At 44.3% G+C, this 26,060-nt stretch overlaps 1 protein-coding gene across 1 annotated transcript in view; it reads right to left on the bottom strand.

Annotated features, from left to right (window-relative positions):
* Positions 1-26,060, bottom strand: part of MOSPD2 (motile sperm domain containing 2) — a 501,534-nt gene that overhangs the window by 462,375 nt on the left and 13,099 nt on the right. The window contains exon 3 of the mRNA XM_086934358.1: positions 6,306-6,461. Coding sequence (XP_086790484.1) covers positions 6,306-6,461 — 156 coding nt within the window. The remainder of the gene's footprint in view (positions 1-6,305; positions 6,462-26,060) is intronic.

The raw sequence follows: 26,060 nt of genomic DNA, 5'->3' as shown, positions 1-26,060 counted from the left end.
TTGTACAAAAACATCATTATGATTCAAGCTACACACTGGCTGACCATCTCAACCCTGCACCATTTCCCCATGCCTCAAACACACAAATCCACACCACCCTAACACACTAATTGACTTTACTTATATTAATCTTAATTCAAGTGTAAGGAGTTCTTTACATCTTGCAAAAATTGAAGGTGTACGTAAGTAGCTATAAGAAGAAAGCATGGATTCCAGTATCCATCACAGAATCCATACCATAGTAGGAAAATTAACACCTCTTAGCCCAGAATCTCGAAACCGCTGTGCACCTGTCAAATTACACCAATTCTAGTAAGCATGCTTCAGATCAACCATTCAGCACATTACATTTAACAAACAGTCATCGACGGGAAGAACTTCAATTATCCTAGCAAAAGAAATTAAATGTGATAAAAGTCACTATGCTGAGGGTTTAGATTAATCGACTCTTCAGGTAAACTCTAACAAATCAGAGGCCCGACCCACGTATCCTACACACTAACTTAACGACTAATTGAAGTAAAACCAAATGCTATGAAAAATTATAAATATATACAGCATAAACCAGTTGCTTCTTCAATGCGAACCAACATACCGAAGCGCTTGGAAATACTGTACCTCACTAAGCTGTACTTCCTCGTTTACCTCATTTCTTTATTCAAACAGATGTTTATACGATCTAGGACTCTGAATCCTGGCTGACAGCTTAGACCCAAGAATCGTAGGCAAGAAAGAGAGCCTATTTGATCTAACAACTTAAAAGTGGATAGAGAAGGCTTGTGACCAGACTGAACTGGACCAAAAAAGTCACAAACATATTGTTGCAACAATAGAAAGGGGCTGTCCGATCCAATTACAACTAGACAGCCCAACGAACATCCAAAAGCGAGAGAGACCAATCAGACCCTGACTCTGAAACAGGAGGTAAAGACGGCAATACCACCTTACGGGAGCATTAGACCACCTAAAGAATCTTGGGGAGAAACCTCGGGTCAGGGCGCAAAACAATACGATCCAGGAAGACCCGCAAGAAAGGAGACCAGCTTTCCAATCCGATCCGCCCAGACGATCACCACCAAGAACACCACCTTTAAATCCACCGAACCCAAGGGTTCAAAGGAAGCACCCTGAAGGGCCCGTAAAAGTAAGGGAAGATTCCAGGAAGGAGCCAGGCAAACAGCCCAAGGCCGCTACAAAAAACAACTCTGAAGCAAGCTATCCACAAGGGGATCGAGCACGTCCAGCCCCGGACTGCAAAACGCCTGCAAGGCCGCCCATTGAGCCCGCAGAGTAGAAGGAGCCAGCTCCAGGAAAAACCCCTCAGCATGAAAATCAAGGACCCTCAAAGAATCCACAGACACAGGGTCAACGCCCTTCAATCCACACCAATGAGAAAAGGATGTCCAGTGGCGGGATTAAGAAAGCAGAATTGAAGCCCAGCGGGAACCCTGTAGCAAATCCATCACTTCCAAAAAACAACCCTGCGCCAGCAAGTTCACTCTCTCAAGGTCAGGCATGAAGATGGAGCTAACGCAATACCCCTACCAGAAGCGGGGGGCCCCGTAAGGGGTAAGGAAGATCTGGTATAGCCCAGCACTCATGGACAGCCAATTCCCTCAGACGAGGAAACCAAAGATGGCAAACCCATTTGAGAACCACCAACATGACAAATGCCTTCTCCTGGCGAATCTTGCACAGGACGCGTGGAATCAAGGGAAACTGGGGAAATACGTACAGCAGGGAGTCCGGCCAATGGAACAACAATGCATCCAACTGCCATGCCCCTGGACATGGGAAAGTGAGCGCAGAAGTGAAGTAGTAGAGCATTGAACTGGTCCGCAAACAAGTCTATCCTCGGTTGATCAAACCAGATTAGTAGCTGATGGTACACAGACACCCTCAGGAAGATGGCAGCCATCAGCGGAAACACCCGGCTCAGGTGATCCGCCACGACATCTCGCTCCCCGGGAGATAAACTGCTCAGAAACAAGGCCGAAGACTCTTCCAAAGATAGGAGTGCCCGGGTCTGTCGCCAAAGAGAGCAAACCCTACAACCCCCTTCACCATCCTAGTGTCCGTCCAGACCAAAAGATTATGATCCCGGAGAGCAGGGGCAAACTCCAGGCACGCCGGGTGAACGGCCTTCAACTCCCGAAAGTTGGAGAACTCACATGAAGTTGAAGACATTGACCTTGAATAGACAAGGAACCCAGGGGCGACCCGCAGCCAAGGAGATTGACATCAGTCGTGACTACCCAGGACAGGGAGAACAGGAAGGGTTGACACAGTGAGAAATGAGACTCCACTAACCACCAGCCCATCTTGGCTTGGATCTCCAAACAGGGAGCCCACTGGGACAGGAGATGATTCACCAAGGGGTATAAATGAAGGCGAGCCGACGGCAGGACATTTATGATAGCCGACATCAACCCCTGAACCCTCAACCACTGATGGACAGGAGCGGAGTGCTGACCCAGAAGAGAACCCAGATACCTCCATAAGGTGTTCGTCCGTTCCACAGGGAAAACAAACATCCATCAGACTATGTCCAGGCGACCCCCGGTGAACACCAAGTCTTGGGTTGGTAACAGGTGAGACTCCTGGAGGTTGATCAGGAACCCATGAGTGGACAGAACTTCGCAGACCCTCTGGATGTGAAGAGTCCCCTTAGAAAAAGGAGACAGATCAGCCAACAGCGGCGTAGCCAGGTCAGGTGGTACCCGGTGCGTAAATATTTCTGGTCACCTCCCTCAGTGATGACACCCGGGCGGCCCGCACCCACCCCCCCTTCCTACACCACTGTCAGCTAGTCATCCAGATAGGGAAAAACCCTGATCGATCAAATTTTGCATGCTGTACATGAACTTCATATCCCACTTATGAGTACAGAAGTGCTTTGTTTCCTAAAAAGGAGGGGTCAGACCTTTTTGTTGAGATTATTAGGCCTTTTTCTGCAGCAAAATAAACAATCTTTGAGCGCTGCATCTCCGATTCGGTGATATATTGTTTAGTGGGCTGGTTAGTGTATTATATAACCTGAATGAATGAAATCAGTGTTGATGTGTTATATTTTACCTCATCCCCAAGGGAAAATGTTGCATTCCCTACTGTTTAGTAGTGCGCTGTTCCCTTTGGCAAGGGGATCGCCTCTCTAGTTGTATACACAGGAGCTGTGGATAGTCAGGATTTTGATGCTGGGGATAAGGCTGCAGACTGAGACCGGGATTTGTTGAAGAATGGGGTGCCGCGACCCAGACTGGGCAGACTGCCCCTGGATGTAGAACTGGGAGTAAAGGCACGTTTAGGACCAAAAAAGCGTCCCATGAGGAACGGACAGGAGCCAACAGCTTCCTGTCCTCTGCGGACTTCTTCACCATTTCCTCCAGGGAAGCGCCAAACAGCTTTGTTCATGAAAAAGGAATCTTCTTCTGGATTGCCTTTTGGGCAGCATCAGCCTTCCAGTGGCGGAGCCATACCTAGCGAAGGGCCTGGATCGCAGTGCCACCAGCTGCGGCAGCGGCCCCCAAGGTGTTGATAGATATATCCGACTAAATTCTTGTCTGCAGAGCCATAATTACCAAGGTAGGAATAACATCAGCCCCCTGTTCCAGCAGCTCAGCCAAGGATTGGAAGTCATTCAATAAAGAGTGAACTGTGTATGACAAATCCTGATGGTGAAGTTGGCTGCCGCATAGGCACTTTTAGCCACAGCCTCCACTCTTGTCAACCGGGTCCGAAGGGGATACATCCTCAGAAATTATGGAGCCCTGTGAAGCCAGACCCACCATGAGAGAGTAGACCTTCACGGAGGACGGGTAATCCTTCGCAAAGTTTTGGATGGCGTGGCGTTTGGAAAGCTAACGCGGAAAAGCATGCTTATCTCTTGCCATTCAAGATCAATAACCCTCTTCACAGAAGAATGCAGTGGTAGGGACTCAGGCTCCTTGAGCGGATACTGCATGAAGAAATCATCAGACAGTTCATCGATCGGGGGACACGGAGCGCCAAGTTAGCCTTGATGTGTTGCAGGACATCACGCAATTCCTGGCCCTGCACATAACAACCCCTGAGGTCTTCCTCCTCACTTTCCCCTTTAGTGCCTGGTGGGGGGTCCAGTCTTTGTATCTTGGAGGAAGAGGGGCGCTGCCCCTTTACGCTCCTCAAAGGCTGCCGCTACTGCAGCTTGAATCATAGCGTGGATGGAATGCATAGATAGAGCTTCAGAGGGCGGCCGGGAGCTGGAACCCGCTACCACAGGGGGATCCGCCCCTTGTTCCATGCTGGTATGGTAGTAGAAGAACAAATAATGAGATGCCTGGATATCAGCAACTGCAGGCTAATGAAACACCAGTATGCCGAGGTACATAACACACCACCTAAAATAGTTCCCATTGTCGTAACCGAGAGGAGAAAAGACAAAAAAATGCACATTCACCTAGTCTCCAGGCAACACCTGGGACGCCGGGAGCAGCTATAGCTCAGCCCTGCCCCCTGGAGGCCAGTTAGACCTGGGAGGCCTGCCGCGGCATAAGCCCTCCAGTTGCTTCCTTCAAGAAAGGTAGCTCTTTCCCCCCACCTGCTGAAAAAGAGCACTGGGTCGGCGCTGGGAGATGACCCAGCCTGTGATCAACTGCCACCGCGACTCCGACGCAGGTGAGCAGGGACGAGAGTCCTGAACTGGCCTCGTTAGCAGAGCAGCGCACCAGGTCTATCTGCCGCCTTGTGAATCCCTGTGGTTCCTAAGTACTGGCAGGAGCAGAGACCAGAAGGCGAATTCCCCATCCCGGCTTCCAATCTGATGACCAGCACCCTCTAAGTCGCAGGGGGAAGGAAGCACACTTCAAGCCCAAATTTACGAGCAGCTTGTCCCCTATTAACTCCTGACTCACTGTAGCAGAGCCTAACCGAAACCCCCCGTTAGGAGGAACGGAGGAAAAAAAAGTGGAACCCCCCCGCGTACTCAGGCCTGCTACCGCAGGGCCTCCACCAATGGGTTGTGAATTCTGCTAGAGCAGGCCCCAGACTTACCTATTAGCACATTTGGAGAGTCCAGAGCAGAACGAAAAGAACAGGTAATGGGATGGGCTGGCTCTCCTCTTACAGAAGGTCACGGGTGATGAGGGTAAGCCGAGTTAGGAAGGGATGGGAGTCATGGGATGCGATCTTTGCTTTGGAGGGTTCTGGTGTGGAGCTAAAGCTCACTTTGTGTCTCATGTGGTGAGGAAGACTTACAAGGAGGTAATGGAACAGACTGTACACAGTGAGCAGAGAAAATAAAACAAACCAGGTGTCATGAAGGATGTGGGTTTAAGGCACCTCACTCCTTAAGTACGATTAAATGAAAGCCTACCACCATTAAAAAGTCAAGGCAATGTTTAATGCAAAGAAAGTATAGAGAGGAGAAGTGTCAGTACTTGAGGAGAAATGTGGTGGCAATGGCAGCTCGCATTTATGATGAGAAATGTATTTCACTTTATGTTGGGGTTACCCCATATCACTATTTACCACATCCGAGTGTATTTCCTCAGAGGATTCAAGCTCTGACTTTTTATAGGTTTTTTGTGGGAGACACGTGTCTGCTCTCCAAATGCTTAGAAGAGCTTATCTGTGTTTCTAGTCCCATTCTTTTCAGAATTCGGGAATCCTACACAGTGGAACCTGGTACTGAAAGGGGGGGTGGTGGTTAAAAAAATAAATCTCACCTCTGTAAGGCCACCGACCCTCCTCCAAGCGCACACAGGCTCCCCTAAGGCAATCACAACGCTGCTGTTAGCAGCTTTGAGATTGGTCGGAGCCTGTGCATGTTCTCCACCCAGGCTGTGTATTAAAACCCAGTGGAGAACATGCTAAGTGCGCAATACTGTTTGGCTGGCCCAAGAAAGCCGACCCAACAGTCATGCACTTAAGTGCAAATATTACACCCCCCCTTCCTTTGCTGGCTGTGATGACAGTCAAGCCCGCCCCAAAATCTGCTTCAGCATGTAAAAATAAAACGGTAACATTGTGTTATATATTTTTCCTTCTTTGCACCACTGAAAAGCAGTGGGGCGACACTCCTCCGCCTAAGCGGAGGAGCGGCCAGGCATTGAGAGAGCACAAATTGCTAGGAAAATTTGGTAAGCAAGACATCACTACACGACCTCACTAAATGACAAACTAGATGCCATGAACAGGCTCTTGGATGCGAACGCACCACCATCTCTCACACACTGCGGATTGCGTATTAATTACCAGTTAACTCGTCATCAGTACCATAAATGCTGAACAGTATCATCTCAAGATGCACTTTAATTAGAGTTACTTACCACCAACAGCATACTCCTTTCTCCACTGGAAGCTGTCATCTATCATCTTCAGTGCATCATCCACCACATTATGCCGCCAGAGCAAGAAGCTTTCCACCCAGTAATCATCCTTCTGCAACCTTTCAACATCTCGAGAGTCATACTTGTCGGATTTATCTGTGGAAGAGGAATTGTAGATGAGTCGGACTGTCCAGGCTGTGGAAATGAAACCCAAATAGGTACCAGAAAGAATGTGCAATAGACAATCTTAAAAATATAGAAAGGGAAGTTTTAGTAGCTTACTTTAACTTGTAAATGTACTGGTCTTAGAAAGCGTAATTAGATGTCTTTAATATCATTCATCAACCGCATAAAAACTGGGCAGGCACGTCCTCTTTAGAGCCTTATGGGTACGCTATTTCCAGCCAATGCCCGCTTTCCATTACGCTTCCCAGTGTATACCCTGTCACCACCTTAAAAAGCACAATTTTTGAGAATCTGTACCCCAACACTAAGAACTTTTTGGAAGTAGATTTACTCTTTCTAAACAATGCCTTTTGAGACAGTTGACTCTTATTTGCAATATGCCCTTTCAGTGGGTTGTGTAGCATATGGTGTTTAGGGAAATATGTCAAATGTGGTTATAAGTTGTAAATCCCAATGATCCCTGCTGCAGAGGGTTAAAGAGTTAGCCATCATCTTGCCTCTGCAAGGACTTTTGCCTGATGAAGGGCAAGCGTCACCTCTTAGTAGGAAAATAAATGTAGTTTCTCCCACAGAAGAAAGGCAACATGCCTTTAAACTACTCTTCTTGCAGTAATCCTCGTCCTACCCCACCAACATCATGTTCATACTTCAGCAAATAGAGGACTGTTGGGTCTGAAAAGCATTTTCTTTGTAAGTTCTCCGATGTTATTAGGCTAAAACAGAGTAGTGGCTAGTAATTTGCTAACCGGTATAACTTTCGAATGGAGAACTATCTGCCTATGGTTGACAGTGGAAGTCATCCCAGGAAACTTCGGACAGACCCCGAGAAAATTGTTTGAAGCGTTGAGGTCCCTGCTGAGGTCTTAAGTCAGAAATCATTGTATGACTAAAGAAACCCCTTAGGAGACAGAGCCTGGTGCTACAGGCTGGGAGAGGACTGGTTTTGAAGTGACCATACCTTCTTACATTACTTACATTACTTGTGCTGTCTGGGGTATAAGGAGAGGCGGGTAGATATTTGCCAGGTCATAGGACACAGTATCGCCTATTGGTCACTGTATGCATTTGACTAGCACAGCAATCCTGTATGGAAGATAAAAGAAGGCAATGAAAGGTCCTCTGTACTTCCCCAGTGGTACCTCTCTAAAGGGACAGCTGCTGCAGAGAAGGCACTGAATCCTGCAGGAGTAAATAAAGGGAAAAGGGATAGTACCCCTATCCTTACCTCCATAGAACAGGCTATATCGAGTCACAGGTGGTGTGACTTCAGAGGGAGGTCTTGGAGCCTAAAGGAGGTTCCAACGGGTATGAGAATTTAAAACCCTGCCATATCATTATCTCCTTTTGTCATTCACAATACACTAAAGTGCACAGCAACTCACTGCAAAACAAAGTAACTGAAGAAACCCACTAATCAGCACAGGGTACATTTAAACTTAGGTAAAAGTCAAAGTTAGGGTTAGAAAAAAGGTTAGCATCACAGTAAGAGTTATATTATGGTGACTGTGAAGTTAGGAAATGGTTAAATTAAATTTAGGTGAACAGTTAGGTTTTGGAAAAAAGTTCTGGACCTTTGACCAGTGTAAGAATAACTACATGCAAGCACAGGTTCTGGGTTAAGATCTCTGTGCAGCTTTTGAATGGGTTTTCTTTAATTAGATTAGCATTTGTCTTTATTCGGAACCTCTGGCTCAAGTTGTTGTGAACAACAAAAAGTCTGACGTCTTCCCGCCAGGTGGGGGAACACGCCCGGGAAGTCCGCTCTCCCCCCTCCTATTCACCCTGGCCCTGGAACCCTTGGCGGCCTGGGTTCGGAGAGACCCGGTAACACGCGGGCTAAGATGGACTCCAACATGGGAGGACCGCATCTCGCTACACGGGGATGACATCCTGCTGTTTCTGGGTGATCCGAAAAAGTCGCTGATTGCGGTGTTGGATATCTTTGCCAGATTATAGGGCTATTCTATTAACTGGGGCAAATCTCCTATCTATGTTCTGCAAGGGAACCCACCCGCTGCGCCTAAGGACTGTCCTATTCAGGTCACCACAGTTGGCTTCAAATACTTGGGGGATCTACATGACATCCAACTCCCAATTATATTATGAATGGAACTTGCTACCACCACTACAGAGATTTAAGCGCCACGCCACCGCATGGAAGGTGCTGCCTCTCTCATTGCAGGGCAGGGCGGCACTATTCAAGATGATGTCCCTGCCCGGCTTCCTATATGTGCAGCAAAACGGCCCAGATCCAGTGCCTGCACGCTATTTTAAAGAACTTGAAGGTTTACAGAGGGAGCTGTTGGGGGGTGGGAAACCCCAGATAGCACTCGAAAAGTTCACCCTCAACTGGTATGATGGGGGATTAGTCTCCCAGACCTTAAAAAATATTACTGAGCGTCACACCTCGCACGTATCGCCGAATAGACGACACAGGATACGCCATGGATCTATGGCTCCTCCCAGGGGTGAATTATAACAGAGCACTTTATTCAAGGCCACGGCGATTCCCTCTAAAGGGGCCGACGCGGCACTCGGTTTGGGTTGGCACGCAGCCACCAAAAGCCTGGGATGGGAACGGAAACTAACGTTAGCAACACCCCTCTGGGACTCCGAGAGACTAGGTGACCTTTGGAAATCAAAAGGATTTGGCAAATGGATCTCATAGGGATCACAAAAATTGGGGATATGTGGTAACAGGGAGACATAGTGACCTATGCCCTCCTTCAACAGAAGTATGAGCTAGCCAATACAGAATACTTCTGACATCTCCAAGTCCGTCATGCACTACAGTCACACCTCACTAGAGGCTCCTCCCCCCAGAACATACACCTCTTGAAGACAGGCTATTGGATGGCTATCTACCAGAGAAAGCGATCTCTCTCACATACAAAAAACTAATAAACAACACAGAAGACCCACTCCAGGGCACCAGAGTAAAGTGGGAAAGGGATGGCCTTGGCTATGACTAGTACAACTTAAAATCTTGCATAGGATGTACATTACTGGACCCTGCTTGGTTAATATGGGGAGGGTGGATGAGGGAGAATGCAGAAGGCAATGTGGTTCTAAGGGAACGTTTATGCATAATATATGGGAGAGTGAACGGATTCAAACATACTGGCGCCAAATAGACGCAGTACTCAGTGAGGTGTTGGGGCTTGATGTCCGTCTTGAGGGGAAAAGGTGCCTGGTAAATGTGTGGGAACCTACAGACTTGAGCAAAATGAGTAAAATCTGGGTAACTCTGGGCCTAATGGGGGCAAAGAGGAACATAGCTCAGCTGTGGGGGGCTAATACGCTCCCAACTAGAACGAGATGGATGAAAAACATGGACTGGTGCATTTTTAGAGAAAAGACGGTATATATTGCTAGAGGTTGCCCTAAGAAGTGGTCGCTAATATGGGGGGGCATTAAACACGTACCGTGGGTAGATTTGTAGTCCACCACGAAGCGCAACCTTGGATGACTTGCCCTCACCATAAGAAATGTATCCCCAGATGTGCCTTTGGCTTATCCTGATTGTAGCCACACCTATTAAAATGTCACCAAACGTTCTCCTCCTGTCTGTACACATACATACAACATCAGTTTTAGTGCAGATTCCTTGATTGTTTAATAAAAAGAAAGGATAAAAACAAAAAAAGCTCAAATTAGCATTTGCGAGATGAACAATGGCCTGTAGACAACAGAAATGGCTGGCTGGAAGAGGTTGAACCAATTTTAGGGCTGTAAAGTGCAGCCATCCTAACCTGAGGCAAGACAGCAGTCCACATGGACCAGAGTGTAAATGATCCATTTCAACAACTTCAGCAAGTGTGGTTACGCGGGCTAGAAGCCGCTCTACTAAAGGTCCCATCATAGCTCTACCCAGCTGTCAGATAATTTTAATATAGGGAAAAGGAAAACCAGTCTACACCAGTCAGAACCATGGTTCTGAATATGCAGGTACAGATTCATGTTATTTATCCATCAGACTAATCAAATCAAACACTGGCTATTTTAGCAAGTGTTTAATCACCCATTGGGCTAGTACAGACAAAAATTTAAGTTGAACCGTCGTTTAAGGTCAGGGGCCAGCGTCAGAGAAAGCATTACATTTAGAATCAAAATTTGTGTTAATGTAGGGTTAGGCTTCAGTATGCTTTTATTAGACTTTTTTATATTATGCATCATTGCACATACATAAAAAACTCAAGCAAAATTTTTTTATGAAACGGCAACCTCACTGCAAAGTTTAGCAAAATTGACTTTTTACGTGAAGCACTTTGCTATAAAGCAGACCACGGACATGAAAATTTGGTTTAATATACGGAGATGAAATGACATGTATGTAAATGGCCCACGGGCCTAGAATGCACCACTTAAGAAGGCAAATTATGCTCAAAGAAGCCAGGGGCCTTGGACACACACCAGCATATCGATATCAACATTACTTTATATATTTTTTTACCTCTTTACATTTTGTTTTAGGATGCCTGTAAAATCCTAAAAATGATATAGGCTGTTAGACTTGGCATCTTTTGGCGTGTTTCAACCGAGTTTTTGCTTTGTACCCTCCTGGTTTTGACTCTGTTTTTGCTGGTATAACGTTTCTGCACGCTTTTTGCAATGCTGATCAGTGGTAAAGCACTGGTGCTCCTGTGGCGCATTGTGTTCTGATTGGATGTGCGACTCACGTGTCAGCCCCCAGTAACGGGCACTGCGAGTGCCGGGGCTTATGAGTCCACCGCTGTTCGTGAATGAAGTTTGGTATGCCTGAACTTAGCCTCTAAAGACGCAGCCTTTAGCAAGGGTGCCCTTTTCATTCGGAGTTCATAAAGGCCAATTTTAGAAAGTGGGTATTATTTTTCTCTGTCTCCTGTGTGCCTCTGCTGGAATGTGGATTGCCTGTCTGGTTTTTGGGACGACAGATGGCTGGTGAACGGGGTGGCTCCTGACAGTCTAGGTAGGTCAGGGATCAACAGACCTGGTTTACGATGGGGGAAGAGGGAGGGAATCTATTTGCACCTCAGAGGACCTGGTATGCCTCGGACAAAGCCGTCTCCACCTCCTGCCAGAAATTCACCAGAGACGGTCCAACCGGTTAAGCCGGGATACAGATACCCTCTGCCTGAAAGATCAAAGGATTTTTTTATACAAATGCTGGGTCCCAGACCACTAAACTTTAGAACTCATCTGGAACAAGAAGACTGCCAAGAAGAAGCGCCGGAGAAGCTGCGAGAGGAACGACTGCTTTGCTGGGTACTTTGCTAAGCGGACCTGCAGTGGCTGCTTCTGTCTTGGGCAGTGAAAGGCCTGGACTGGACTTTCTGCAACCGAATTGGTGAGACTCTCCAAGGGCTTGAGGAAGAGATTGCCCCCTGTTCACAAAGTCTCTGGAACAGCAAAGACTTCAGGTTCTTCGACCCGCAGCACTGGGGACTATGTGCTTTGTGCTGCAACCCTAGGAACGCCCCTCGAAGTCTACGGCGACCCTGCCGAACCGAGTCCTGAAGACACCGCAGAGGGCCCCGCCGCACCGCAACCCTGGTCTCACCGACAAAGCCTGCCGACGCCATTACGGAGTAGTTGCTCGCACCGCGACCTGTGGGCGTCATACTCCACACCACCTTGCTTCTCGTCGAAGCTTTGGCTCCACAGAGGGCACCGCAGACACGCCGCACCGTGACCCTGGTCTCACCGGCAACGCCTGCTGACGCCATCAGCAAGCAGCTGCTCGCACCCAGACTGGTGGGCACCGCACTTCGCATCGCCTTGCTTCACGCCGAAGCTTTGGCACCGCAGAGGGCACCGCCGCAACGCGACCCTGGTCTCACTGACGACGCCGGTTGATGCCGCCACGGAGCCGCTGCTTGCACTACGACCTGTGGGCACCGCACTCTGCACCGCCTCGCTACACGACGACACCATGGCCTTCCTGATGCCGCCACTTCCCACCGAAATCGTAGCCGCAGCCTGCATCGTGGTTCAGTGGCACAGCTCGTGAGTTACACGACGCACCGACCTCATCCCACACCGCAGCCATTGCCTGCAGACGCCATCGCCTCCAGCTCGTCAGCCAATGACAGCGCCGCAACGACAAACGCTGCTGCTTGCACCGTGGCCTGCTAGCACCGTGAAGAGCACCACCTCCATCTCGCACTGCGACCCTGGTCTCACCGACGACGCCATCTGATGCCGCCACCAAGCCGCTGCTCACACTGCGACCTGGGGGCACTGCACGCCGCACCACTGCGCTTCACACCGCAGCGCTCCGAATCCCATCAGAAAGGAGCTCGACCTGCAACGCGAGTGACTTAGAGCGCCCATCGCCCTTCATCTCTGAAAGGTACTGTTTGCCGGTCTTTCCAACAATGTAGTTGGCCAGCCACCCCGCGGTCAGCCAGAACTGTTTTTGGATTTGTTGTTCCCGATGCCGTGATCGCCACGGACGGAGCTATCGACAGTAAGGAACTATTTTTAAAAGGATATTTTGATAAATGAAGATTTTGAAGCATAGAGTTGTGGATTTTTATCGTATTTGGTCTGGTCTTAAGTATATTAAAATTGCATATTTTTCTAAACTGGTGAGGTGTCCTTTTGTAGTGTGTACACTGTATTACTGTTGGTTATGTGCAAATGCTTTACACACTGCCTCTAAGATAAGCAAGACTGCTCGTGCCAGGCTACGACGGGGGTGAGCAGAGGTTATTTTAGAAGGGTAACTCCGTTATCCTGACTAGGTTGGTGGTTTCTGCCTCGCTTTGGAGCAAGTCTCAGCTAGCCATAAATCCCATTTCTAACATGGGCCTCATAGACAAACTAGGTCTTGTTGTGTCATCGTTTTCATATAGCATCTTTTGTTTGGGTTAGGTCAAATTTTATATTTACTCTTCTATACTTCTACCTCACTTTCAATAATCAATATACTGTGTTTATAATAGTCAGTAGTCGAACCAGGTTAGGTTGCTGGTGTAGACAAAATCTACAAATTATTCAAAGTCTCAAAATGTAAGACAATGCTTTAAACAATTTATTCAAGGATTTGATTTTTAACCTCACCATGCATAAATAGCTATTTAAAGCCTTCTCAGTAGCATTTAATGCTTTCAGTAAATAAATACAAATGTAGCCTTTATTGCATGCTTACATGTAATGAATTCCCACATAATTGTAGGCCTGTTTTTATCCAAAGAATTGCCATGACGCTCAATGAATCACAGCCAGAACAAGGAAGCCATTTATACCTCTTATTAATAAAATTATTGTATGCCCACTTAAGTTCCTAAGGCACTGGCTGGCCTGATAACTAATGCTCTCCTGGACAGTACAAACAGGAGGAGTGGTGGTAGTGTTCCCCTAACAAGAGGGAAAACGTCCGCACATAAGGTAATATCCTTCACAAAAATAATTTTTAAGACGTATAGTACAAAATGAGGTGGTTATTATTTCGCCTGCAAGGGGTGCTCTTGTGGCCTGATGCACACCCACCACCAGGAGTGTCAATACGGCACAATGTGCCCAAGAAGCAAGAGAAAATGAGAGCAGGCCACTTAGCACTCCACTCAATGTCCAATTAGTATGTATTCTAGGAAATCCTAGATCTATATTCAAATTCTGTCAAAACCAGTTATTTTATCTCACGTTGGTCCAGAATCATAGATATATAATGTTCAGTTTTTTTCTCACACAACTCCGAATTCAGAGATCCAAGTCAAGATTGTATTCTTCCAAATTTTTATTGTAAATCCATCATTATATAACAACTTCACAGCTCACACCGCCGACACGCGTTTCGTCTCACAGAGACTTTTTCAAGGCAAAGAAGATAAAAGTGCAGATAGGAATGCTGTCCAAGGTCCAATTTAGTGGTCGGAATATGTTCACTCAAATATGGGTCCTCAGTAATGGTAGAGAAGGAAATTATACGTCCACAATTCCGATCCTCACAATTAAAGCTGTGCGTAGAGTCTTCTATTGTTCATCGCATTAAGCGGTTGGCAAAAAAAAAAAACCCGAGGTCAGTTATAATTGGTCTGAGTATTAGGGAATCTATCCTCTGCGTACCACAGGGAATTGTACGCCCGTTTTAGTATATAATATGTTAGTATTGGGCGGAGGTCCCTAATATATATTATAGCGTTTGATAATAAAGATCTTGGTAAGTCTCTACAGAGTCGATTGTCGGCCGACCCCAAATCCAGTCGTCAAACGGATTTGGGGTCGGCCGACAATCGACTTTGTAGAGACTTACCAAGGTCTTTATTATCAAACGCTATAATATACAAGAGGGACCTCCGCCCAGTACTAACGTACTAAATACTAAAACGGGCGTACAATTCCCTGTGTTACGCGGAGGATAGGTTCCCTGATACTCAGACCAATTATAACTGACCTCGATATTTTTGCCAACCGCTAAATGCGATGAACAATAGAAGACTCTACGCACAGCTTTAATTCGGAGGATAGGAATTGTGGACGTATTATTTCCTTCTCTACCATTACTGAGGACCCATATTTGAGTGAACATATTCCGACCACTAAATCGGACCTTGGACAGCATTCCTATCTGCACTTTTATCTTCTTTGCCTTGAAAAAGTCTCTGTGAGACGAAACGTGTCGGCGGTGTGAGCTGTGAAGTTGCTATATAATGATGGATTTACAATAAAAATTTGGAAGAATACAATCTTGACTTGGATCTCTGAATTTGGAGATGTGTGAGAAAAAAACTGAACATTATATATCTAGGATTCTGGACCAACGTGAGATAGAATAACTGGTTTTGACAGAATTTGAATATAGATCTAGGATTTCCTAGAATACATATTAATTGGACATTAAGTGGAGTGCTAAGTGACCTGCTCTCATTTTCTCTCCTGGACAGGGATCATCCACCATCTAAACACATTTTGAAATCGAGCTGAAAAAACATTCTACTTACAATAGAAACCAACAATTCCAATGTAAATAAGGATACTCATCCTATCTTGTAATTATCGGGTGTGGGTAAAGAAAGCCATCTCACCAGTACCGGGAGGATGTAGGTCTCTATATCTGCAAAAAACGTTTGATCCCACTACTGCATACTTCAATTTTAGATACTCCATTAATGTCCCATGTTTACGCCACTTATTTAAAAAATATATATAGATTGATGGTTATGTTTAGATAACTTGACTTTTGAACAGCTGCATGTTAACTTTATTAAACATTAAGTTTCACATTAATATATTTTTTTTGAATCTGTGATATCTGAAGCAAACATACAGAAATAAAAAAAAATTTAAGTTCAGAAAAGCAAAACTTGGACACATCCTCCTTCCACAACAATTCAAGAGATTTACACATAACTTTATGAGAACTGACAGAAGACCGCAATTTATTTAAATGATAGGTCACAAAATGACGTAGATGAAGAGAATGCAGAGAAGGTGTAAATTGTTTCTACTGCCATGTGGTCATGACATTCCAAAACAGAGAACATCTGAAAACATCTTTTCACCAGGGCCTGCTAAGACATTGGCATTTGATACCTACAAATGCGTCAATGCTGATAAGTTTGCCCCGTTTAGCCTGCCAGACCCACAAATACAGAGGAAAAGTGCTCTGGATTCTGAGCTGGGCAGGGTCAGTTAGATTTTCACATACACGTTTCTGGGACCAACCACACTCTCTGCACACTTACCGTTCTGCATGTTGTAGAAAGGAGTAGAGAAATTGTTTTGAATTACTGTGAAGTATTTATATATTTTGATCTTCCTAGTTATGCTCAGTTTCTCTTACATCTAGTGAGGCTTTTACGTAATTATATTGGAGTTCTTTGTGACCTTGTTTATTGATTCTGCTGGATCTGTTGTTAAGTTGTATGGTTATTTGCATGGCTCACAGGTGTTAACGCTGGAACACAATGTATACAACATGTGGTTTTCTTTACTGTTCTATACAAAAAAACACTCAATGAATATGCATATTAAAAAAACTAAGATGTTAATTCAAATATAATCAAGAGTGCTTTAACTGGGAACTAAGTGACATAGGAGTGTGGTGCAGATGGCCAGAGGAATGGGTACATCCAAAACATGAACTGATACAAGAGTTTGGCATAATTTAAACGTTGTAGTTAGACTTGGAAAACTAGGATCACATAAAAAAACTTAAAAGAAGTGCAACAAGCCAATACAAATTATACAATTGGAAAGCAGGAAGACTTTTTTGTCAGGAAAGAAAGAATGGTCAACGGTGAGGATGGTGAAATATAGCTAATTGCTTGATGAAGTATGGAAATCACACACAAAACTTCTGTATGTTTGAGCTGAAAAGTGTATTTTGTGTAGTTCGAAATTGGTAGGATAATACACTTGAGTACTGGGTGTACTTAAAATATAAGAAAGATCATGCCACATAAAAGTTCTACTATAACTGGACTTAAGAGGTCCGCTAATAAGTACTTTAATGCCTGCCCTCAATAGTGGGGTGTAGCATTACTGTTCTCCTATCAAAGTTGGATAGAGGCAAATACCCAGAGAGAAGGGAAAGATAGCTTTCTGTTACGCCACAGACTAGATCCTGACTCGTGGTGCCTACATCTACACTGCCGCGGAATGCGGTACAGCCTGCGGTGTCTGCTCCTTCCTCTCGGGCTTGCCTCAGTTTCACACGGCAGCCCCCTGTTGATCTCCTGGTGTCACAGGTGCATCCCGCGACACCTGCTTGTTTTCAGCCTGCGGCTCCTCCCTTATGTCGGGCAAGCCACGGATCTATGCAGCGTCCCGTAGTTTTCCTTGCCGTCTCGAGTACACCATAGTAATAATTTAAGAGCTAGGATTCCCTGCTGGGGCCCTAAAACTCTTACTTGGCGTCTGGGGGCACAACGTTCTAGCAGTCATTGTCTTGCCCTGGGGGGCCATTTTTCCTGATGGTCTTCCCCGCGTAATCCCACAAATCTTTTCCCCAGCATGCCTTTAGGTGGATTCCTGAAACATTCTAAGACGGCAACCTTTCTTATCTTTTGCCACTATTACTTCCTTATCCAAGATGGTGAACGTGCGTTTCCTGTCCCATCACTTCCTGTACTTGGGTATTTAAAGGGGGTAAATATTTCTTTTTCCTTGCATTGCAACACTCTTCACTCCTGCTGGTGGATTTTCTTTTTCATGTTGGTGTTATCAACTTCTATTCTGTATTTCTTGGTTCCGTGTTCCTTCTGAATTTTCCCTGTATTAATCGCTCTGTGTTGGCCTTCTGTCTTCTTCCGTGCCCTAGGCCTTTGTTTTCTCCATTCCACTCACGGAGGCTCTGTTTCTGCCAGAGGTTTTTCCATCTCGGGGACTCCTTCTGGAAGGCACTGTCTGCCCTGGTGTTACATTGTCATGCGGCACCGTGGCTACCAGAAAGCGTCACCCCCTACCTTGGACAGGCCAGAACGGAACACATCTCTGCGCACTAGACTCAGTAAGAAAAAGGTCTGAACCGGACAGCTTTCTGCTGCCAGTTTTAGCATCAGTAAAAACTGGTTATACGTTAGCAGCAATATCGAATCCACAAATCTATCTGACAAGGCGCTTTTAGACAGACTCAATTTTGGGCCTTTGAAAAACAGACATTGCCACTGGCGTAAATCAGCTTACATATGAATGTCTACATGGAGCATGGTATAATGGAGCAAACCATATAGGAAAGATGGGAGTCTTGGGTTTGGGACACTGTTTCTGTACTGTACATTCGCGGACTATGCTACGACATTCATTACCATTAATATAACTATATTCTGGGAGCAGATATGCCGACTTGGAGACCCTGCAGAAATACTAGTGAAATTTATAACACAAGTGAACAGGTTAAACATACCACTAGAGAACTAGGGACAGGGGGAAGTGTAGGAGGAGATGGAGGCAAGAATGTTTACTTCCACCCTTGCTTTTAAATCTATACCTATGTGATTTAACCAATGAACTGACTTGAGCAATAATAGATCCTCCTACAAAACCACTGAGACGCAAACAGTATGCAGATGATTTAGTCGGACAAAAAGAAACTTAGAAGAATAATTTAATGGCCATGCAGGACACAATTCAGTTATTGTTAACCTGACAAAAATGCAGGTAGTGTGCTCTGGAAACTTCGACAATAAGAGTGCTTGGTACCTCAAAGTGCAAACACTGGAAAAGGGTGGAAAATTAGGAGTGCCTAGGTATCCTAGTCAATAAAACAATAAGTTGATGGTCATCCAATGCCACACAAAAAATCAATGGCCAAGTTGTATTGTTGAGACGGTTAAATAAAAGATATAGGGCATTTTTGGGCAAGTCGCGAAGGGAAGGATACTGACTACAACGGGAAAAGGGAAATCCCATATTTTGACCCAGTGTGGCTTCTATAATGTACAGAGTCTATAGATGTGTTGGAGGTAGTCACACTACATTGATTATTCTGCCTACATAGATCAATGCCGATTGAAGTGGTCTGCACTGACTTTGGCCACAAGTCTATTGTCACTGGAACTGTTGACGAGCTGGCCTTTTGAATCCTCTAGTTGTAAAGCCGGTACCATAGGTGGACAGATCTAGGAAGACCATAGCCAAACTGTATACACAAAGGAAAAAGTTATATTTCTCATTTAGAACTGACCGAACCGCAATGCAGATATGAAACTTTAGATTCCTGGATGAAATTACCCCCAAAACAGTCATGTAAGGAAGAGATAAAGACTTACTTATATTATTTTGGAGCGACAGATTGACTAACTAGAAGTAGGTCTGTACAATATAGAACAGTTTGACTGATCGTTTAAAACTAAAGCATTTAAAGGAATTATTAAAAATCCTTATATTAGGTGGCAATATTTGCCATCAATGCTTGGACATTTAAACGCAGACGAATAGCTGGGGGCATGGCTATTTGTCTCTGGTGACAACCACATGTGAACATACTGAAACCCAAATCCACATATTTTTGAAATTGTACAACTTTTAATATGATCTGAGGCATATTTACCTCGGTTTCATTGTCGACTAAACATATTACACCACTCTCACCATGGAAGAAGAGGCCTGTGAGGCACTATTGGATTTAAATGACACCAATGGCATGAGATCAGGGTGTTCATTCTAGACCCGTTTAACAATCTATTTTTTATTCATTGTGGCCACGTTCTGGAACTTATGAGATACACCTAATTTATTAGAAAGACGCTTCATAAATAATGTAAAATTGTTTGCGAACAAATATTGATATACGCATAATATTACAATCTGTGGACTTGCCATCATCATTGCAGAATGTGGAGAGGCCATGAAATATATGAGGTAAGAAACCTCAAGTCACTTACACAACAATTGTAAGCAAAAGCACAAAATATATATTATATATATATATATATATATATATATATATATATATATATATATATATATATATATATAACCTACTGGCGATAGCCAGTAGGTATATATAGTTAGGACCTAGCTACCATAGGAAATCCGCAACATTCTATTGGGAATAACTTTTGCGCCGGTTGAGGAATTGGAGTGTAATTTTCAAACTTTTAGGCCAGTCCCGCTCCGCTCCTTCCCTGGAAGTTTTGGGGGGGATTCGTCATGCGGGGGGCCGAGAAAAAAAGGGGGTCCCAAAACGTGTTTTCCCCATGTTCATTTCCATGGGACGATTAAACACGTCTACTGCCCGAACGGAATTACACCAAACTTGGCAAAATTGCAGGGACTGGTACGCAGAAGTATCTTTTCTATATTTGGTGAAGATTGCTCCAGTGGTTTTTACGAAAATTAACTTCAAAAACACATAACTATATGCACGCTTTGAGCGCTTACAGGGACGCGTACCGGGGAGCGCACCCGGCACGACACGGAAGTGCGCGAGCAGAAAGCGGATTGGCTCTCGGGTGTCTGAACATTCCAAACGGTGCGGAGAGTCCGCCATCTTGTGTCTCGGTAGAACCGAGACACAAGAGGTGAAAAACAAAAGGGGAAAACTATAAAAAGGGGGCAGGGTAGAGACCCCCTGACCCCTTAGGTTTTATCAGGGGGGCTAGGAGGACACCGAAGGTCAAAAAAACAAATATATATTTTTTTTTTAATTTCACGAGTACGCGCTGGGTGCGATGCGTACCCTGAGCGTACCACGTGGAAAACCAAAAAAAAAATCTTTTTGGGCCTGGGGGGTCCTTGTGGGACCCCCCTGAGCAGGCCTAGGGGGTCAGGGTGCTTCTACCCTGCCCCCTTTGCGTGTTTTGCATCTTCGTTTCACTGCTTTCTTGTGCCTTGGTTCTACCGAAGCACAAGATGGCTGCCAACATTTCCTGGTTTGGAGTGTTGACAGACAGTGGCAGACAATCAGCATGCCTTTTGCAGGAAAGCAGCATGCTCATTGGCTGTCAACACTTCTAACCAGGAAGTGTTGGCATTCATCTTGTGCTAGGTAGACTGAGGCACAAAAGAAGCAGAAAAACAAACATGTAGAATGCAAAAAGGGGGCAGGGTAGAAACAACCTGACCCCCCTAGGGCTTCTCAGGTGGTCCCACAAGGATATTAACATATTTAAACGTTATCCGCTAATAGAATTAGCATTTAAAAAACCTTGCGAATTCACTGAAAAAACCATAGGTTTCAGGCCTTATATAGTTAGGAATTAGCATTTAAAAAAACAATGAAATTGCTCCTATATAGTTAGTTGTACCGACTATATTTCGCGCACCCGCAATCCACTGCTGATGATGTCACATATTAGATCATTCATGACATGGTCAGTGACATCACTGATGACATCTCAAATGACATCACTGATGACATCATCCATGTGACAATCTTACACCTTTTCATACACTATTAAAATCTTTCATCACTCTTTGTAAAATACAGAGTATCATATTTGAATCCATTGTCCAGAAATACAAGTATCTAAAAATCCACTCAGTGATTCATAGATGTATAGACACATCTAATCACTTACCTGTAGATTCGCTCATATATGCCGTCAATGAATAGAACACTATCAAAAATACTTATATACCTATATCGACATTAAACAACACCACACATCCTAGTCACATATGAAGTCATCCTACTCACTTATGCAAACAATGGATCATACTTACATATTTACTTAGCAAAACACTTACACAAACACCACTTCATCTATTCATTTAGATAGTAAGTCATACTTAGTGAATTTTAAAATCATTACAAGTATACAGTTATCCATACAGTCAATCACACAATCATTGAGTCTTATGTATACTTATTTATATACAACTGACACATACACTGCCTTTTATTTTTCTAGTTTGTTGGACATGTACCATTGAGAAATATATTTGCTCATCACCACACCCAAAAAGAGATTCACTCACCCAAACTGTTAGAGCATGTACTTTTAACTTCATTTATCTACTGAATCAACTATTCACACATCTTAGGACAGTCACACACCCCCCACCGAACCACACACTTTCACACTCCCATACAAATACTCAGTTAACTAATCAATAACTAATATAGACTTTCACATAGCTAGTAACCAACTGTAGAATCAGTTTACACAACAACTGACAAAGTGATACAGATATTCACACAGTTTGGTCACTATATTTAGTGAGACACTATAAATTGGTCAAGTAAACAGTCAATTACGCTGCTACTAAATCCTCCATCCAAATATTTATTTATATATATATATATATATATATATATATATATATATATATATATATATATATATATATATACTCATTCTTCAATGCAAATTGCTATATATATATTTATGCATATTTAAATAAAGAAGCAAACCACATTCACTGGATGAGGTCATCAGTGATATCACTGACCATGTCATGAATGATCCAATATGTGACATCATCAACAGTGGATTGCGGGTGCGCGAAATATAGTTCATACAACTAACTATATAGGAGCAATGTTATTGTTTTTTTAAATACTAATTCCTAACTATATAAGGCCTGAAACCTATGTTTTTTTCAGTATATATATATATATATATATATATATATATAATGCCACTGTTGGTATGGAAAAGTCATCTGTATGGTAAAGAAGTGTACTCCTGCCATGAGAATCCTGCACTATTGTCTGGATCACTAATGCTAACTTTGTCATAGGCGAACACGGATCATATGTGTGCACCATGACCTAGGCCTCTCTCACTGATTGCAATCCGGTTAGACCAGAAGGGGAGTCAAAGCGATGCCCTCATAGTAGTGGAAGTCTACCGCCTTACCCGGGAGTTAAGCAGCACAAGCACAGCGGTGGCAGAATAGCGTGTAGTGATCAGTAGCAATGAACAGCACCTTTTTATCCTGTGTCAGGACTGCAGGCTCACTCACCTTTTAAAAAGTTCTGCTGATGTGTGCTTCACTCTCCCTTGGCCTACATCAGGTAGATGTGGAGTGCTGCGCAATACAGAGTAGTGAATGCATTAGTTGTATGCGTGCCTTTGAATGGGTACCATAGAGGGATGGAGCAATACTGTGGAGTGCTTGTGTGGTTAGTAAATGTACTGGGTGTATGCATGCCAGAGAGTAATATATTCCATGAAAGATGTAGTGCTGTTCAGTGCATACGCAGAGAAAGCATGTGCTGGGCGTATGTATGCTAGCGCGAAGTAGAATACATAATGCGTAAAGTGTTGCGTAGCACTCACACAGTAGTTGTGTGTGCTGGCAGTGTGTGAGTTTTGAACTAAGCACACCCTGGTGAATATAGAAAAGCTTCAGAACTGAACAGTGCGTGCAGACTGAGTGTGTGTATTGAATGTATGCGTACATGTAATGGTACAATGCTTAGAGATATTAGTACTGGAAGGTTAGGGTGCTGTGAGTGTACACTGAGTAAATGTGCCTGCAGGGAAGCATTATATGGAGGCTCCTGGGTTCTATTTTGGGAATCCCAGGCCTGCCTGGTAAAAACATGAGGAGGACAGGAATCCCGCAGTCATATTTTTGGATTGTTCATTACTGTGCGCCAGGAGGGACACAATGGAATGAAGGGAGAGACTTCCTTTGTAATTCAAATGGTTGCTCCTTGGTTCAGTGGCACATCTCAGGTTGGGAGATGGGGAATCATAAACAGTAAGGCTGAGAGTCTGGAATTAACCTTAATATGCACATATCACAGTGGCTAACATACAGATATGAACTTTGATCACTCTCATGAATTGTGTTGTGAGTCAATCCGCTTTGGAGTCATTCCTGCTGTAACAAGCATCTTTCATGAGGAAAGAAGAAAGAGAAGTGTCCACTTCAAAATAAGCAGACCCCCTACACAAAGACCCTAAATCACATTTGGGGGCTGAGGAGAAAAGGCTATAAGAAGGGGAGGTGGAGTCCTCAAACATCTGTCATCTGCCAGGCAGGCTGTGATAGAAGGGAAAGCTCTGGAAAACTTCTACCTGTGACCAGGCCTAGGGCCATAGGTCTGCTAATCTCTCTGTTGGGAAAAGGGATATCACCCAAGACACCAAGGTCACCTGCCCTGGAGCATGGAGCACCATTGCCTACCTGCTTGCCAAGACCAGTGTGCCCTGTGAGGAAGAGGAGAGTGTTGGAAAGAGCGAGGTCCAATAGGGAGCCCTGCACGAGGACTCCTTTAGCCAAGAGTGAAGTTGTACACCAAATCGGGAAGTTGCCCATGTGTAGTATTGGCTCTGCAACCCTTGTATGCCAGGAGAGGGTTGCATTGTACTGAGCCGAATCTGGAGTGCAGAGCCGGAAGCACCAAGCCACACCTCAGAAGCAATGACCCTGTATGCCAGCGTGCAAGGGCCGGGCGGGTGGGGGGGGGGTGGAAATTGGTCACCGTAGTAAGGGCGATCACATTAGGAGCGCCTGAATTGTGAATACTGTGGGAATGCCCTATGTCAGGAGTAGCTGCCAGTACCATTTTCGCCTAGGGTTAAGATCGCTGCCCTGACCGAAGGAGAACTGCTTTGACCAGTGGGTCGAGCCTGCATGCTGTGATCTGCACCCGACGGAGTCCCCGAGGTTCACGGACACGCTGTCGAGGACGTCACACCCTCCTTGGAGCTCAGGTAAAGAGCTGGAGGATGATGCCAGCACCCCATCACACTGTACAAATAAAAGTCTGACTAGGTTTATTACTATAATTGCTTCAATTAACATGTATAAATTAGCACATTTATTTTCACAGACATGACAAATATTCCTATATCTCTCCTCCACGAACCAACACAGATTCCTTAGCCCTTGCTGTTGGACCTCCTGCGAGTTTTCCAAAGGAAAGGTGATGCAACCATAACTACAGTGAAATTGTCGCCCCTGTAGCATATAGATATATAATGTACAGTTCTTGTCACACGCTGAGAACACAGTTGTTTATGTGGTTGATATGTAAATGAAAACCAAACGATAAAAAAAAATCCAATTAAGCAAATTAGTATTGTCCTGCTTATCGCTACTTGCACAGCCATTGTGAAAATAGAAAGAAATTAACTGAATACGCAAAGGTTTCCGTGGAAGTTGCAATGGTGGCACACTTAAAAAATATATAATCTCATAAGTACTAAAATACTTCAAAAAAGGTACTTTTTACTTGAAGACACCTTAGTGCTATACGCTTTACCCGTTGGGAATGAGTACCACCTCATCAAGACTTTACAGGCAACAATGCGCATCGCACAAGGAAGCATCTATTTCATAAAATTATTGATAACATGTAAACAGTGCTGACTGAGTTATAACAATTAGGCATATATCATTTAGAGAAGGAATATAGTTTAAGTTTGCAATAAGATTTGCACTTAACTAGGCCTTTAAAACCAACGCATCCTAAGACATGCAGTATAAGGCTCCTGGAATGCAAACAAATGTAAGTTGATAGAGGAGCTGAGAGACAAGGTATCACTTATTGTTAAAAGGTTTCACAGTCCAAGCTCGTAACAGAGCCTTGATTCAAACAGAGTACCAAGCGCTGAATGCTCAACTCGTCATGTAATCGGCTCTGAATCTTAAGACCGACAATTAACAATGCCTCGTTGTAAATGTTCTTAAAGAAATGAAGCGGGAAGCAGTGCAGCGTTGCTTAAACAATAGGATTTTTCTTTCAGCTGCTCAGAAGGAGAATGTTCACAAATTTCACTCAGAAGGAAAATGTAAAGTGGGATGTTTTATATCCTTCACATTACTGCAGTTTACTTCTATTCTAGTGAATACATTTCTCAAAATACAAACTCGTATTCAGCTCACATAATACTTTAGGGCAGCTTTATTTTGAACACTGTCGCCTAAAAGTCACTAAATAGCAAATTGCAGCACTCGTATAGAAAATGTTACATAAGAGTAAAGAAAGAATAAGACGTGCCTCAACTATTCTCAATTTGCAAATACAAAAAGGTAATAATTATGCACAAACGGTATTTAATTTTCATGCATAAAGTTTCACAAACGGTATCATGTAGCAAAGCTTTTTTAAACAACACTGATTATTAGCTGCTCCACATAACGATTTGGCACCAACTCAACATCAACAGTTCCCACTTATCAGGAGTTTGCTTTCGTTACTTCCTTTCAGCCAGATCGGTCACTTTTGTATGCCAAGTC

Source organism: Lissotriton vulgaris, chromosome 8 (genome assembly GCF_964263255.1).
Source record: "Lissotriton vulgaris chromosome 8, aLisVul1.2, whole genome shotgun sequence".
NCBI classification, from domain to species: Eukaryota; Metazoa; Chordata; class Amphibia; order Caudata; family Salamandridae; genus Lissotriton; species Lissotriton vulgaris.
This window is presented reverse-complemented; position numbering and strand designations above follow the sequence as displayed.